The sequence below is a fragment of the Thermobia domestica genome, chromosome 15, assembly GCF_964235325.1.
Source record: "Thermobia domestica chromosome 15, izTheDome1.hap1.1, whole genome shotgun sequence".
NCBI lineage: Eukaryota > Metazoa > Arthropoda > Insecta > Zygentoma > Lepismatidae > Thermobia > Thermobia domestica.
In genome coordinates this window covers 16,454,696-16,471,412 of record NC_137468.1, presented here as the reverse complement: position 1 = coordinate 16,471,412, position 16,717 = coordinate 16,454,696, and the positions used below count along the sequence as shown (strand labels likewise).

Sequence of the window (16,717 nt, the reverse complement as noted above, 5' to 3'; positions counted from 1 at the left end):
TCTGTTAAGGTTAAGAACCAGTGGCTTCGCCAGAAGGAGCAAAGAGGGCGAGCTTCCGCCCCGTTAACAAACCCTGCTTTCAGTTACGTTGTATTACAATGTAGATTAAGAAATATAAGACTACCCGTTTGGGTATATAGAATTCAATGTATCCTCAATATTTTGTTCCCTCTGCTTAACTCTGCAAGAAATTACTCTGGCGTCGCCAGTTCCTCTATCCATTTTCTCGAAATAATAATAATAATAATTTTAAACCTTCTCATTGAATGTTTTACAGGTTAAGAAATTGTTATTCTGATGCAATGGAGCAAAGTTTTACGTCCCACAGTTATGCCGGCTAGAGGCTAAAGGAGAGGGATGATGAGAAATGAGTGAATGGTGGAATTAACAAAGTGGAAGGAAACGGGAGAACCACGTAAAACGCACGCACACGGTGTTTGTCCACCACAAAGCTCACTTGGCGCGAGCTGGGATCGAACCATGAACCCCCATGCAGCAGGGATGAACGCTCTACCACTGAGCCACCGCGGCCCCTGCAATGGAGCACTGTATGCAACTTAAGTTAATACCATTGATTACGTAGGTCTTGTAGAATCGATCTGTGGGGCCGCGATGGCTCAGTGGTAGAGCGTTCACTTCTGGTGCTTGGGGTCCCAGGTTTGATTCCAGCCCCCGCCAAGTGAACTTTGTAGTGGACAAACACCGTGTGCGTGGGTTTCCTCGGGGTTCTCCCGTTTCCTTCCACTTTCTTCATTCCACCATTTCATTCATTACTCATCATCACCGTCTCCTTTAGCCTAACCGGCATAGGTGTGGGACGTTAAACTCAAAGATTTCATTTCATTTTAAAACGTCTGTTCAATGGTGTATATTGTAATGTAAAATACCCTAATAACGAAGGATGGCCACTAAATATCCTCTCATATTCATTTCTAAAACTTATTTAATATGAATTGGAAGTTACCTGTATTCTTGACGTATTCCCATGCAGCTACAACATATTGTCATCTGGCGGAGAGTTTCTTTGTATCCAAGAATTCTATTTTTCCGATCCTCCATCAATGGAAAACTGTCTAAATCATTTAGTTATCTATGATAACTAACTAACTAACTAACTCTATGGCCTATGGAACCCGGAGGTTCAGTGCCGCGTTCACAAAAGCTCTCCACTGACTTCTATCCTTAGCTAATTGCATCCAGTTTCTACTTTGTATTCCTATCTCTGCAAGATCCATCTTAATATTATCCTCCCATCTGCGCCTAGGTCTTCCTAATGGTCGTTTTCCTATGGGTCTACCAGTCAAGACTTTGAAAGCGTTTCTACTTTCTTCCATTCTAGCTACATGACCTGCCCACCTAAGCCTCCTAGACTTGACGACCCTAACAATGTTCAGCAAACCGTATAAACTATGTAGTTCCTCGTTATGAAGCTTCCGCCATTCCCCATTCTCGTTCCTCTTGGGTCCGAATATTCTTCTCAGGATTTTGTTCTCAAATACTTTCAGTCTATGTTCTTCCCTCAGAGTAAGCGACCATGTTTCGCAACCATACAGAACAACAGGCATGATTATCGTTTTATATATTTTAAGCTTCAAATTCCTCGACAGAATTCGCGACGACAAGAGATTTTGAACCGAATTGTAACACGAATTCCCTGCTTTTAGTCGACATTTAATTTCTTCGTGAATATGATTTTCGTCTGTTAATATTGATCCTAAATATTTGAAAGTATCCACTTTATCAAAAGTATTATTTAATATTTTAACGCCTTCACAATTTGCAGTATTACGGTCCCGACGCACTTCCATGTATTTAGTTTTCTCTGCATTCACTTCTAAACCCATGTCCCTGCAAGCGTTTAATAAGATCTCTGCATTTATTTCTACTGTTCTCCTATCATCCCCTATTAAATTCACATCATCAGCATATGCCATAACCTGGTGAATGCCGTTCAACTCTAGGCCCTGGTTGCTATCTTTGATTTTCCTTATGGCGTATTCCAACACAAAGTTAAATAATAATGGCGACAACGCATCTCCTTGTTTCAGGCCATTTTCGACGTGGAAGCTCGTGGACAAAAATTTTCCTACCCGGACTTTACTTTGGGATTCACTTAAACATATCTTAATTAATCTTAGTTATCTATGATACGACTAAGAATGCTTAAGGCCTATAAACAGAATCTACTGCATGTTTATACGATATTCATGCAAGTTGCATTTTTGTACAATTAACCTACAACCGTAGTTTTCAGCCTTTTGAGCACTAGGTCCCCTGTTTGGTTGCTTCTTCCTTACAAATAATAACAATAATATATATTAAAATGGTAGGTTTATATGTTTGTCTCCAATCCGTTCGATAATGAGATGTCGAAAACCATATGTAAAAAAAAAAAAAAAAAAAAGGCTGTTATTTCTTTAGTATATTTTTTAGGGGCACACTGAAAGTTTTGAAATTTTAAAAAAGTACAGCATCATATCCTATGAGTTTTACATTTCAATATCACACATTTGTATACAGGAGCTGTATATCTCTCCAGCGTTTGTTTCGAGGCCAAATGATAATGAAAAACGAAGGATAACCATTTCTCCAGTCTAAATGAATCTTTATTGTTTGGAGTGTTTTGCGCAATGAACACCCTATATCACTGACATTGTAATTAGTTGTGTATGTAACGTATTTTCTTATTACATACTGCATGCAATAAGAAATAAAACACTGATCATACATGAATTAGAAACTCCAACGGGAAGTAGGCTTAATCTTGCAAACGATGCGAGATATTGAAAAAAATCTGCCCTTTATGGTACCCCTTGCCGATTTTTATCAAGATGTCTTTCATTTATGTCTGTAAAGAGACATGTACAGATGTAAGAAATAACAAGGATATTCATGCGCATATGTGAATGATGCGCTCTGTAAAGAGCGCAGGTTCAGCTAGTAAAATTATTAAAATCCACTTTGTCACCCATCGACAATCTGTCCACGAGCCCTGGAGGAACGGGACCCACAAATTGAGAACAACTGACCTAAATAAAACATTTATCGTTTCCGGACAGACAAACAAACAAACAGAAAAAAAAAAGGAATTTCACATTCTTGAGCGTCAGCAGTTTTTGTATATTAATTTATGGCACATTGTATTAATTATATGGCATTTGTATATTTATTTATTTAATTTACTTGACAGATACATCTATCAGAGTGTAATAGTTCTTCCTCCAAAATGGGGGCGCAATGGCTCAGTGATAGAGTGGCGACTTCGGGTGCGAGAGGCCCTCGTTCAATCCTAGACCATTAAGAGTTATTGGATAACATCTTTCCGTTTGTTTTCTCGGGATTTTCCCGTTTTCTCGTGTAATTTCATTCCACGAATTCTTTCGCAATAATTAGCTTTCATCGATCATCTGTCTTCATTAGCCTAAAAGGCATAACGGTGGGACCTCAAATCAAAGACGCTGGGTTTGAAAATCAGAAGTGGTGCTCTCACAGTTCACTACTGGGTAATACCACTCAGACTTAGTAGAGGGGTTCGGGCTCCTGCCTTTAAAATTTTTCAAAAATAGCCCTCCTGAAGTGAAGTTTTAGCTATTTTTGAATGAAAATTTATGTTTTCAGATTTGTTTTTCTGTTTACCTTCTTCTTACAGTGGAAAATGTGTATTCTTGAATAGAAATATGGCGACGATCTAAATTCTCGTCACGCCATTCTAAACGGCAATCATTTGTTATATAAGAAGTGTGAATTTTTGTTGTCGAAAATACCATGGATAAACACTCCAATTTGTCAATTTAAAAAAACCTCAGCGCAACAATTTCGATATTTTACATTTCCACCTCTAGTAAAGTCTACACAAATTTCTATCTTCCCCTCTCTGCTCGATGAAAATATCGGGCCCTGCTATGATTTAAGAAATGCAGTGAAAAATTTGAATTTTGTCTCTCTTTTTTGTGTCAACTTTTGTTTGTTTGTTTGTTTGTTTCGGTGCGAGCACCGGAGCATCCTCGGAATCGGCACCCCTCGTTAAAATGCTTCATTTCAGTTTTTCCTCCTAGAATTTATTCTATACTAAGCCAAAGTAGAGCAATCAAACATGTGTATCGCTCCTTCCGAATTCTAATGGTATTATTTTAACGTGTACAATATACTATTTTTTTATTCGTTACAGTGTTCTGTTTGATTTTTATTTTCGTCTTTCAACTTCCGATAAAATACTTTAGGAATTCTCCAGATTCTTTGGGGGTCACCCTTGTGCCACCACTGCCAATTGTGCATTAATGGAGTCGACAATAAAAATAATGGACATTCTGTTTTACCCGACTTCGATCCGACATTGTGTTCTCGAGTTATGACTGTTTTTATATTTTCTCAACGAATTTTCGGCTGGTCCTGGCACCGAAAGGAGCTATTTCTACAATCAAGTTGGTCTATATTTTCGTTATGATAGTAATATTTCGTTATGATAGAATAAAGTAGTCCTATGATACAGGTCTTTCGAATGACGTTTATTTTAGCGAGGCTGGTTATCTTTGCAGTCTAAGTTCCTGTGTTACTTTTTTTCTTTTTCGAAATTTCTGTTTTATTATGTAAATGTGAAAAGCTACTGTGTTCTGTATTTGCCTCCCAACAGAGAAACATTATCTTTTGTGTTGACTGTAACAAAAGTAGTTCAAGGCAAAGCCATCTGATTCTCTTGATAGCTTCTGACACTTAGAGTGTGTCATCAGAGAAGTATAGAACCCAACACACGAAATGACGCTGTGTTTTTGATTGAGACGTACGAGGGCAAGTCAAAAATTATCTACACTTTTCATTCTACAGTTTATTTACATGAAGCTAGGGTTATACTATGCACATCATTTTTCTACGTAATCTCCCTCCTTATCAATGCACTTGGTCCAACGGTCAACGAGCTTACGTATTCCTTCCAAATAAAAGGTTTTAGTTTGGTCAAATTCCCACTTTTGCACCGCATTTTGTACGTCTAAATCTGAGGCAATCGAAGCTTGTCGTGGATGATTTGATGGGCAGAGCCATGACTGATGTTCAAAGCAGCTGCTACCTCATCGATAGTGATTCGCCTATTCGGCAGAACTATCTCTCGAGCTTGCTGAATGTTGTCTGTCATCTGTAGTGGAGGTTGATGGCCGTCCTGCTCCGTGTTCATGAGTTACACTTGTTCGACACTTTTAAACTTCTCGAGCCACAAAAACACAGTTTTACGTGATAGTGCACTTTTCCTATATTGCGATGATAGCCTCTGATGAATGTCTGACCCTTTGAGACCCTCCAACCAGAGGAATCGGATCACTTCTCGTTGTTCCTCTTTGGTGCAAACTTCTAACGGAGCCGCCATGATATATCTGCAACAGAAGGAAGAAAAATGGAGGAATTAAGATCACACTTTCACAACATTACCACAACAGTATAACAATAAAATACGCGAGGGCAGAAGACGAAGTGCGCAATGGAAGAAAAGTTATAACAAAAGTGTAGATAATTTTTGACTCGCCCTCGTAATTTCGAAAGGAGGAGCTATAGTATGTGCATATTTCTATGAGAAAGAGTTTTCAGCTTTTATCTTGATTTGACACGAAGCATCATAAGCAAAATAAGATGTGACAAATACTAACTCGTTCAGTTCACGGCTTAAGAAAAAAAGCTTCATTGCAGCAGAAACTGTGTGAAATTAATCTAAGTTTCAGTAGTAAATATGGTTTCATGTGGTTATCACACCCTTCATGGGTCTCTTGTGACGCGGAAGGATTTTAATGACTTCTAAATGAAAATAAAAAGAAAAAATCTGGGCGTACGTAATTTTACGGAACGAGACCAGAAAAATTTTTTATTTTTCGTCTCATGCCGTGTCATGGGCAACACTATAGACAATGTCAAATTTTCGAAAATAAGAAATTAAATTAAAATAAAATAAAAGTCTTAAATTGCTGTTTTTAGAAGAATAAATGGAAGAAACCTGTTATTAAACGTTTGAAGCCTGAAAAAAGTAAATGAGGCGTTGGATTATTTATGTTGTACATGCATTGTGTACTTACAAGAAAGCTTTACTTTTAAGAATCAGTGAAGGATAAACTTTGTCCATAATGTGGAAACTTGTTAGTTTTTATTATAATTAACCGACTTAAAATCTCAATTCAACCCGTGCATGTGTGTTTGTGTTGTGGATATGTTCATGGATAACTAAGACATAGGTGCACCGATTATCACGATACTTTCTTTTCTTTCTTTTTTTTTCAAAATATATCTCCGGTGGTTCCGAAAATTTTCTGTAGGATTTGACGGTATAATCTCTGGAACTAGACTACGGAACACCTCAACAGATTCTGATCCTGAGTTAATTACGAAATGTAACATGTTTATATACAACCATACCGTCTTTAGGGTGATTGTGGTTGCATAACAGCACAGGGGTTGTACTGCAACATTTCGGAACACTGTAATAGTTCAAACAAGCGAGTTACGTGTGAGAAGTCAGTTAAGATTTAAAAGAAAAACTTCTGTTACGTTCGTATTGTTTCAAACAGAATTTTGTGCAGAGAGAAAGATATTAGCTGGAACTGATAATATATTGTGGATCAGTAAATGAGCGGAATAGTACCATAATTACGTTACTCATTGGATATAATTGTTACAATGCTTTTTAATTTAACTTCGCTGTAATTTGAGCAATATACTAATATGCACAAAATGTACGTTTAAACTATTTTTTTTCTATTTTGCAATAAATTTGTCCTTGATTCAGCAAATCTTTATTACAAGTAAATCCTACGTTTACAACATAGATAATGTACCATATCCTCATTTACTTCCTTACGGCTCCTTGTTTAACAGATTGTTTCCAGTTGTAGATAGGCTGCATTTAAAGTAGTGGCAACTGTCTGTTCTCACGTTAGAGGATTGTGTCTCAGCACTACAAGAATTTCGCAGCTGATAAGGGAATGTCAGGCGATGAAGTGTGGCTGCTGGTAAAGACAGTGTTATTCAGTCAAAAGCAGGAGTGTAGGAGAAAAGCAGAAGCGTCCTAACAATATGTTTCGGAAAGGTGAACATCACGTGTGGATTAAGATTCAAGAGGCACGTGTGCGCAATGCACAACAATGTTTTCAGACTTCGTGACGACCTTTTCGCCAAAACGAAGGAACGACTTCACAAGAAGCACTACAACTAGGGATGGACAAAACCGGTTTTTATAAAAACCGAAAACCGGTTTCTAGAAACCAAAATCCGAAAAACCGGCATTTCGGTTTTCTCCAAAACCGGTTCGGTTTTTCACCGAAACCGGCTTCGGTTTTCGCCGAAAGTGGTTTTGGTGAAAACTTTTGGAGAACAAACTATTTCTGTGGAAACGGAATCGGATTCTGGAGAACAAGGAAACACTATTCTGGTCAGAAATAGAACCAATTTTGAAAAAAAAAAACTGAACCAGTTTTGAAGAAGACCGAAACCGGATCCGGTGAAGAATCCGAACCGGCTTTGGAGAAAAACCGAACCGGTTTTGAAGAAAAACAGATTTTTTAATTTTCAAAAACCGGCTTCGGTTGTCCTAAAACCGAAAAACCGGTTTTTGTACCCACCACTAACTACAACACAAGAGAAGTCAGCATCCGTACCATATGGCGATCCCTGTGGGATATCGATAAAGACTGACGCGTTGACACTGCATGACGACTTCTACATGTATAGCAGAAGGTGATAGAGATGGAAGGTGATTACATAAAGAAATTTTTATCCAGCCCTTGTATTATAAATAGCAAGTAGACAAACTTCTTGCGAAATTTTACGAAATCCAAAGCTCAGTTTCGATGGTGCACAATCCGGAAATCAATGGTCCGTATAGGGTGACCATAATTTCAACTACTAAAACTAGGTCAACCAAAAGAAAGAAAAAAACTTTCTGAACGAAATTAATAATTTCACAATAAATAAGCACTACAAAATTTAAATGTGAAACAGAATAATATTTATTACGTAGCTGGAACCATAATGAAGCATTGTTACATAACGAACGTATAATTATATTACAATAAAAATTTAATTATGGTATTTCATAGCGACAAAAGAAAAAAGTGCCAAAATACTGTCAATTATTATTGAAAGTGATTTACGTACGTTTATTACTCGAATCCTACTTGCTTAAAGCCCCTATTGCATTACTTAAGTCAGGTTTACTAAGTAACTATGAAAATTACTACAATACTATACTTCCCAAAATTGGAGCAGGTGATCAAAACAGACACAACGTTTCTAGTGGTGAGTTGCTTCCTCTCATCTGTTCACTGTGAATACTTAACATTGAAAACTCGACATCGAAGCATTAAACATTTGAACGTATTACGATGATTCGGATTCCATCGTGAACTCTGAATCCACGTCTCATATAGCCTCGGTTTTAGAAAGGGACAGTAAGTTTCAAATAAACAAACTGTAGTCACTGTAGTATTTCGAACTGGAAATTTGTTTCCTGATCAGTTTAAATTAACATTGTGCTAAAGTAAATTGTAAAGATTATACATGTTGTAATAAAAAAAAAAAAAAAAAAAAATCTAGACAAAGTGAACGTTCTTTTTTCTTCTTAAATCGGGACTATACAGTATTTTGTGTTCTCAAAACGAGGTAATGGCAATTAATCGGGACGTATGATTACCTTAGATGCGTACTATTGCACGTCAAGACATACCACTATGCTAAGTTTGCTGAAGATCGGATAAATTAACCTGAGGACTTACGATACATACGAGGAGGCAATCCAAACGTAATGGTTAACGAGTGTGTAGTGTGTAGTATAATGATTATTGTTTAAAATTTATGTATATATATATACAGTAAAACCTGTCTTCAACGGACTCTTTATTAAACGGAAAACTGTCTTAAACGGAAATATTTCACGGTCCCATGAATTTTGGGGAACAAAACGTGTAAAACTCCCTTCATTAAGCGGAAACTGTGTTACGCGGCCAACGGAAAGAAAAATAAACATTCTGAGTTCCGGACTACGGCGTTTAGAAGATGTTTAGACATTCTGTGAGACATATACATTACACTGTCTGCGATAAAATGTTCGTTCTTTTGTTATTATTTCTGGACAGTGTTGACCTTCCCCAACCACTACTCATATTCAGCCCCACAAATTGTCCTTAATCCCCGCAACTTAATTAAGAATCATACGGAATGTCGGAAAGAAGAACACGAGACAGAGGAAGAAGAGGAATGCGATACTGAGTTCCAAGAAGAGTGTAGAATAAATACATATCAAGATTCTCTCAGAAGTTTAAAGGAACTGCAAAAATTTGCCTTACGAAAAAATGATTCTGATTCAGTTAGTATAATTTCTCAGGCTAAAGTGTATGCGGAAAGTCAAGTAGCAATGTACACAGAAAACCCTGCTTGGCTATTAGAAAAATAAAGAAAACTTGTGCATACCATAATTTGTATTCATTTTAATTTTTTTTGTGTATTTATTCGTAGAAGAATGAAGTACTGTAATCGAACAATGTACGTACTGCAATATATTTTCTCAGTATGCTCCTTTATAAGCATGTATTTTTTTAAAAGAGGAAAAGTCTACCTCCACTAAGCGGAAACCTGACTTTAACGGAATTTTTTGCAAGTCCCGCTCGATTCCGCTAAAGACAGGTTTCACTGTATATAATTTACATAGTATGCTAACAAGTTCATGACTTTTCCTAATGCTGATTTTTTTTTTTTTTTTTTTTTTTTAACTTTGCCTTTCTTTCCAAAATGCTTTCACAGGGAGAGCATCCTCTCGTTATCACTTTCAGATTTCTTACCTCTGAGGCTTTCCTTAAGCCGGGGAAAGAAGAAGTCACTAGGGACTAGATTTGCAGAACAGTGCGGATGTTTAAACAGCTCGAATCCTGCTTCTCGGATGGCAGCCATCGGAAATTTAGCTTTGTGCGCAACTTCGTTTTCTCCATTTTTCGAGTTATCACCTCGACTGTTCGTATTCAGATGAATGTATCTCCCATATATATATATATATATATATATATATATATATATATATATATATATATATATATATATATATATATATATATATATATAATCTAGAAAACTATTGAGGGTATAGAGAAGTGAAATTATTTTATTTAATTTTTATCATTATTTTTGGATCATCACTCGTATTGTTGTGATGCGGGTGTATACTGAATGTATGCTGATTATATATAGGTATATTAATTAAAGAATAATCAAGTGAAGAAAGAAAAAACTGCCGCAAGACTTTCCAACCTTCACTGTTTTGAGTCGAAACTTTTTAACTTTTTAATAATAGTTACTTGTTATACCGGTACTTTTTTTCTATGTTGTATTTTTATGTATTAATTGTATTTAATTTTGTTGCAGATTTGTAGTCCAAAAAAGAGAGATGGCAGCCAAGGCAATACGTGAAGCGACAGGGAAAGATCTGATCAACCGAAACTTGGGTCAAACAGAAGCTGTCAGGTGTCAGTTCGCGTCAGTCACAGAGCAGACTAAATGGTCCGAAGTCATTGCTGCCAATCCGTGGCTCAACACAGAGGTGAGTATTTATACAAAAACTGTTATTTTTTAAGTACTTTCCAGTTATTCAGAATGCTTACTACAGGGTGTCCAAATTACAATGCAACCCGGAGTTTGGGGTAGTAGAACTTTTGAAACGGAAGCGGTACGCAATAATGATTACACCAAAATGAAGCATTGTTTATGCATATATTTTTAAACTAGGAAGAAGTAGCGATTGAAGTACACTAGGAACCACACAGTGTTGCTAGATCTAGCCTATATTACAAATTACTGAAATTGACTCATAACTCATATGTATGGATGTTCTGTCGTTAATTTTTAGTTTGTATAGTTGGAGTAGCTTGGAAACTATGAAGCAGATTTTTTTTTTCCTTTCCACCGATAACCAATCGGATTGAGGCCTCTGTAAGGGGTAACTAGGGAAATCGTAGTTTTCATAAATTAACATTCTGAATTGGCAACAATGAAAAAGAAACTTTGAAATTATCATGATCAAACTTTAACTTATATGCACCCGGCAATGCTGCTATTCATCATGGAGTGAGTTGTCAGTTCTACGGTAGATGCTTTAAGTGCGCCCCGTTTTGATTCAAACAGGTTCATACGTTTCACCATGTTGGCAGCAACTTCACGAAGAAAAATGTAGACAGATCCTTAACACACCTTTTGATGCACTGAAATATCAACAATGTTGCCAATTCAGAATGTTAATTTATGAAAACTACGATTTCCCTAGTTACCTTTAGAGGCCTCATCCGATTAGTTATCGGTGGAAATGAAAAACTCTTTTTTCTGCTCCATAGCTTCCAAGCTACTCCAATTATACAAACTGAAAATTAACGACGGAACATCCATACATATGAGTTACGAGTCAATTTCCGTGATTTGTAAAAAAAATGATTTACACCTTCGGTTACATCTGGCAACACTGTGTCGTTCTTAGTGTACTTCAATTGTTGCTTTCTAGTTTAAAAATATATGCATGAACAATGCTTCATTTTGGTATAACCATTATTCATGTATCACTTCAGGTTCTTCAGAAGTTGTACTATCCCAAACTCCGGGTTGCATTGTATATTGGACACCCTGTAGAATGTGGACGTTCAAAGAAAGTGTCTGACGTCCAATGTCAAAAACAAAGTAATATATAAACTTTCACAGGACCAGTGCCAGTGAAAGGTAGATTCTCGACGTAGAGGAAGAAAAACGATGTTCAGAGTTCGACAGAAGATTATCCTCATACACACACAAAAAGATTCAGGGTTTCGTATGAGGTGCAAATGGAAAGTGCGCCAACATGGCTTTGAAGTAGCTTAGAAAAACGAGATTTACATTTTCAATCTACAATAGTAGTTTTTTAATATATATATACGTAATATTCTTTCTTACATTCTTAGTAACTTCTGTTTTAGATTTCTCTCTCTAAAGGTGCTGAAGCTGATCAGCATCAGACTGACTTTATCCCTCCTCTGTGTGTGACGTCAAGAGTAGAACTGACAACAGCGCCACACTCTAGACATTTCTTGTATATGGTTGGCTGTTAATTATGCATCATACTGACGATAGTTTCAGTGGAGGATTTAGGAAGAAATAAATCTGTAGGTTTCTTGACTTTTGTTTGACGTTTGTATGGGCCTTATTGCGTCAACGCAAGGTAAAATGTGTGTTTAAAAGTTGACGACAATAGCTGTAGCAGTTACGATTGAATTTTGCACGTTTTACGTTGCGTTGCGCTGTGGAATTTTTGCGAAGGCTGGTACGGAATAAGGCCCAATGAAAGTTGGCACTAATTTACTAGTTTTGCTGGATACGAATACTTTGGTCAAATGAAAAACAAGAGTTGTAATAATCATCTCTCTTCGAAGTAAAGAATCTAACCCTTGAACACCCCTTAATTATTTATATCAATTCTGTATTCCTATTAGTCTGGAAACTTAAGTGCGAAGGGAAATACAACACGTTGTTTAGTTTGGACGCATTTCATTATTATTATTTTATTGCACTTACTTTAGTATATCGCTGCAGTTATGTACCGTAGCACAATATTTATTTTGAACGCAAATATTTAGATTTTTAACACTTAATGTTAAACTCATTTAAGTGAGCAGGTGCAAGTGGAAAGATAGTAAATTTTTCGCTTCGTAATTGAGTGATCCTAGATTCGAATCCTGCGATCGCCTATGTTGATTGAATTTCCGGGCATTTCTCAGTATCATGAAACGAATGCTGGAATGGTTCCTTTTTCTATAATGGGTGATTTACATAAATAGTTTGTCAAAATTAGCGTTTGTCTAAACATATCACGTGGGCGCTTTTCTAGGTAAGAAACTGGACAGCCGCTAGCACACAAAAGATACTGTCTGCGCTAGAGACAGAGACTTCACACATAAGAAGGTGTGGTCTTTCGGGTGACTCCGTAGAAGGTAGGTTGCTACATCGACCTGAAGTTTCGATATAAAGAATAGACAAACCACCTTCAAATAAAAAAAGAAACGCTATTAAAGGCACTAACCTCGTTGAACTGGTCAGTTTTTGGGTAGATCTTTGAAATAAATATACGCGAATCACAAATTAAGATTTTAATTGATTTGCGTGTTAAGAGTTTCTGTACACACATAGCATCTCACTTATTTCGCGCTGAAAACAGATGGATAAACTCAGATCTCGAACAAAAAGATGGATACACAGTGTGATACGGAAAGTCTGTGAAAGTCAGGAAAATGATTCTAAATATGTCAGGGAAGTTGTCACATTTGTGAGAAAGGAAATATACAAACTTCACCAAAGTATTTAGAAGGTTCCTGTTACTTAAGCGATGTTAACAAGCATAAGCGCTGCTTACAGTAGATATGAAAAACATGTTAAAGAATCAATGTAGATTCAAAAAGAAGAAAATAAAAATTCCTGTAAGTAGATCACTATCTTTAGTAATAAAAAAAGCTTGAGGAGCACCAAAAAATGTTAAAATTCCAAGTTTTCAAAGAACAAATTAAATAAATTCAGAATCTATATGAGAAGGAAATAAATTAAGATTTGTTGGTTAGCAACATCAACAGCAGTTCTTATCTGCACTGAGTGAATGAAGCACCCACGAACCCAGTTTCTGAAACTTTTTTCATACGTTGAAAGTGACGCATAAAAATGTGTGTCCACTGCCTACCTCCGTGGCCAATTCTCGGGTGAATCACGGCTGATCAAGTCGTTCAAATGATGATCAAAGTGAGATGGGCGACCAGAACGTGGGGCATCGCTGAGGTCAAAATTTCCAAAACGGTCCTGGCTTCGATTCCCGGTGTGAGTAAAAAAGTGTAAAATCTTTTTCAGGCCAGTTACCCTAAGCGAGGGTTTTCCTCATTCATACCAAGCAAATGTTGGCATGGTACCTAATATTAAAGTCCCAGACCGCTTTCTTCCTTCCCCATTTCTTTCCTCCCCTCCAATTTCCCGGACAGTATGATCGCTGACTTACGTTATCCCTCATATATGTCACGAGCTAACATGACAATAGATGCCGAAAGCACAGAAATTTAATTTCTAATCCTAATCTAAATTTCCACTTTGGACTCTCAATACACTGCAGAAATTTGACTGGATGCCTCTACAGCACTAAAAGCTTTGTTTAACTCACACAAAAGAACATGTCGGAAATGATCCTTCTTTTCAGCTTGCCACTCCCTATTTCAGACTCTGAGAAACAAAACTTGAGTAGCAGTAGCAAAACCACAATAGTGCTACACATTACTAATAACATAGCTATGATTTGGTATATTCCACAGCACAGTGACATCTGGCAAAATGAACGGCACGAATTAATAAATCAACCCAATAATTGTTAGTAATGTGTATTATTTGTATTCCTTATAACTTCATCAGTGTTTCTTTATTTTCATAATGTAGTATAGTGAAATTACAAACTAAACCAACTTTTCTTGTCAGCACTAAACTATCAAAAAGGCATTAGTGTCCACGTTCGAATGATTAATAAATGTAGTGCTGCTCCATCAAAACGAGTTAGCCGCTTTCCATTGTCACTAGGAGGCACCTGCTGTTCTTCTGAACAATGCTGCCATTACATTTTACCTGTGAGGATAAAAGTTGGTTTAGTTTGTGTTTGGACTATAATTATTTTTTGAGTTATGGAGAAGTTTAAAAAGTTCGTATTTTTGTCTTTCAGAAACTCGTCGTCAAGCCGGATCAGCTCATCAAAAGAAGAGGGAAGTTGGGCTTAATAAAAGTAAATGTGGACCTCAATGGCGTTCAATCATGGGTTAATGAGCGAATGGACAAAGAAATTCAGGTAAAACAAACAAAAAGCACGGTCAGTTTACTTTAAAAATATTACTTTCGTAGTGTATAGTTCATAGCAAATTTTCTTAAACTGTGGTCCGCAATCAGAAAGACGCAAAAATACGCTTTAATGAAAACAACAGATTTTTTGATTGTATAAACTTTATTTTTTTTCTCGTAGATACCGGATTCAGTCGTGTATTTCGTTATCACTGTAGGCATAAAAAAAGGCCCTGACAAACTCATAAAAATACTTTCCGATTTCGGTTTACGTGAGTCGCACAATACACTACTTTTTGTTTCGATTGGATCCATGATTCATTCCTTTCTATCATGCGACCGTTATCTGCAACCAACATAACCAACACGAGTTCCTGCGTAGGAACAAGGGGTAAACTTCTTTGTAGACACCTCATTTTTAGAAATAAAAGGTAGGGGAAATAATAAAAATGTCAGTGTTGGCAACTTCGAAATTGTTCCTACATAAGAAATAAAATCTTTGACGTGCAAGCTATTCGTCAATTACTGTATATAAAAATGTATTTATTAAAGATATATTAGCATCCACTTTCCAGTGACGGTATGTCTTGATCACTGAAAAACCAGAGACGGTATGGCGTACCACCGCATACCGCCTCATTTCGACCACTGTATATATATCTATATGACTTCCCCCAAGAGCCACTGATAAAAAGGACATAAGATGGGCATTAAATTCGGAACTCCACATGCCACTGAGGACTAAAGATCGAAGACTAATCACCAAAGGAATGCTCAGTTATTCTTCCCAAATGCGGTGATGCTGGCTACTAAAACATAAGGAAGTCGGATTCGAAATAAGAGCTGGAAAAATGATAACCGGATAAACACTCTCTTCTATAGAATTCAGTAAAAAAGACGGCAAATCAAGTGAAAACTGATGTCAACAATAGGATAAAATTTTCTTAACAGAAAATAGAGGGGAAACTCCCCGATTCCTTTCGTGCACATAGATTTCTTCGAGGATGATCGCGGCCGGTACACCAACTATAAAGTGGTGTCACCTGGACATCTTTCACGTGATTGATTGTAGCCTGTGAAACACAGCATTTTACACTGGCAACTGATCGTTGTTCTCCATTTGTAATACCATTTGCAGTAAGAAAAATCGAAAACTGGTTTCAATACGTAAACAGTAAGCGACATGAATTAAAAAAAAAAAAAAAAAATTAAAAAACTATAAATTGAACACATTTTATTCACTGTTCCTTTTAGAGAAGCTTGAGGCATACTGGGGAAACAACATTGCTGCAATGAATTGTTTGTGAACTTAAACCAGGTTTCGACTTCGTAGCTTGTAACATCACATACTTCTTTCTGGTTTCTCTATTCCATTCTGTGCTGAGCTTTTCCCCTCTTTTCTGATTATTTCTTTGTAAACTCTACTTTCTTGGTCCTGTCATCAATTTGATCTCGCATCGCATTTCCCAATGTTCCTTGCAAAGTTTAAAATGGCCTGTTGTGCAGAAAAGATCAATTTCTCTCTCTCTCTCTCGAATCTGCCCTAATAAATTTTCACAGGTGGCATTTCTTTGTTGAAGAAAGATTCATAATGAGGGAAACATATTAGTAATTCTTATAATATGATTGTAAATACTGGCTTATTAATAATCGGCTTTCAAACAACTGTAAAAGAAGCTTTCACTGCTTATAGAAGCTAATAATTAACTCGTAAATGGGTGTTTATATTATTTGTTTTCTAGTCCACTAGATACTTTTATTCTTATTATTTTGGAACTCTGAAATCACTTAGAAAATTGGGTACATACGGAAGATTTTAATGTTACATATATTTATGTTAGACTTCAGCATGTTATGTGACTACCACGCTTCTCTTTTAAAAAATTGT

General features: G+C 36.6%; 1 protein-coding gene across 3 annotated transcripts in view; it reads left to right on the top strand.

Moving 5' to 3' along the window:
• The window catches only part of ATPCL (ATP-citrate synthase), a 191,090-nt gene that overhangs the window by 116,952 nt on the left and 57,421 nt on the right, over nt 1–16,717 (top strand). For all 3 annotated transcript variants that reach the window (XM_081741358.1, XM_081741359.1, XM_081741357.1), the window contains exons 2-3: nt 10,384–10,558; nt 14,717–14,839. In XM_081741358.1, the coding sequence (XP_081597484.1) occupies nt 10,406–10,558; nt 14,717–14,839 (276 nt within the window). In that variant the 5' untranslated portion in view covers nt 10,384–10,405. The remainder of the gene's footprint in view (nt 1–10,383; nt 10,559–14,716; nt 14,840–16,717) is intronic.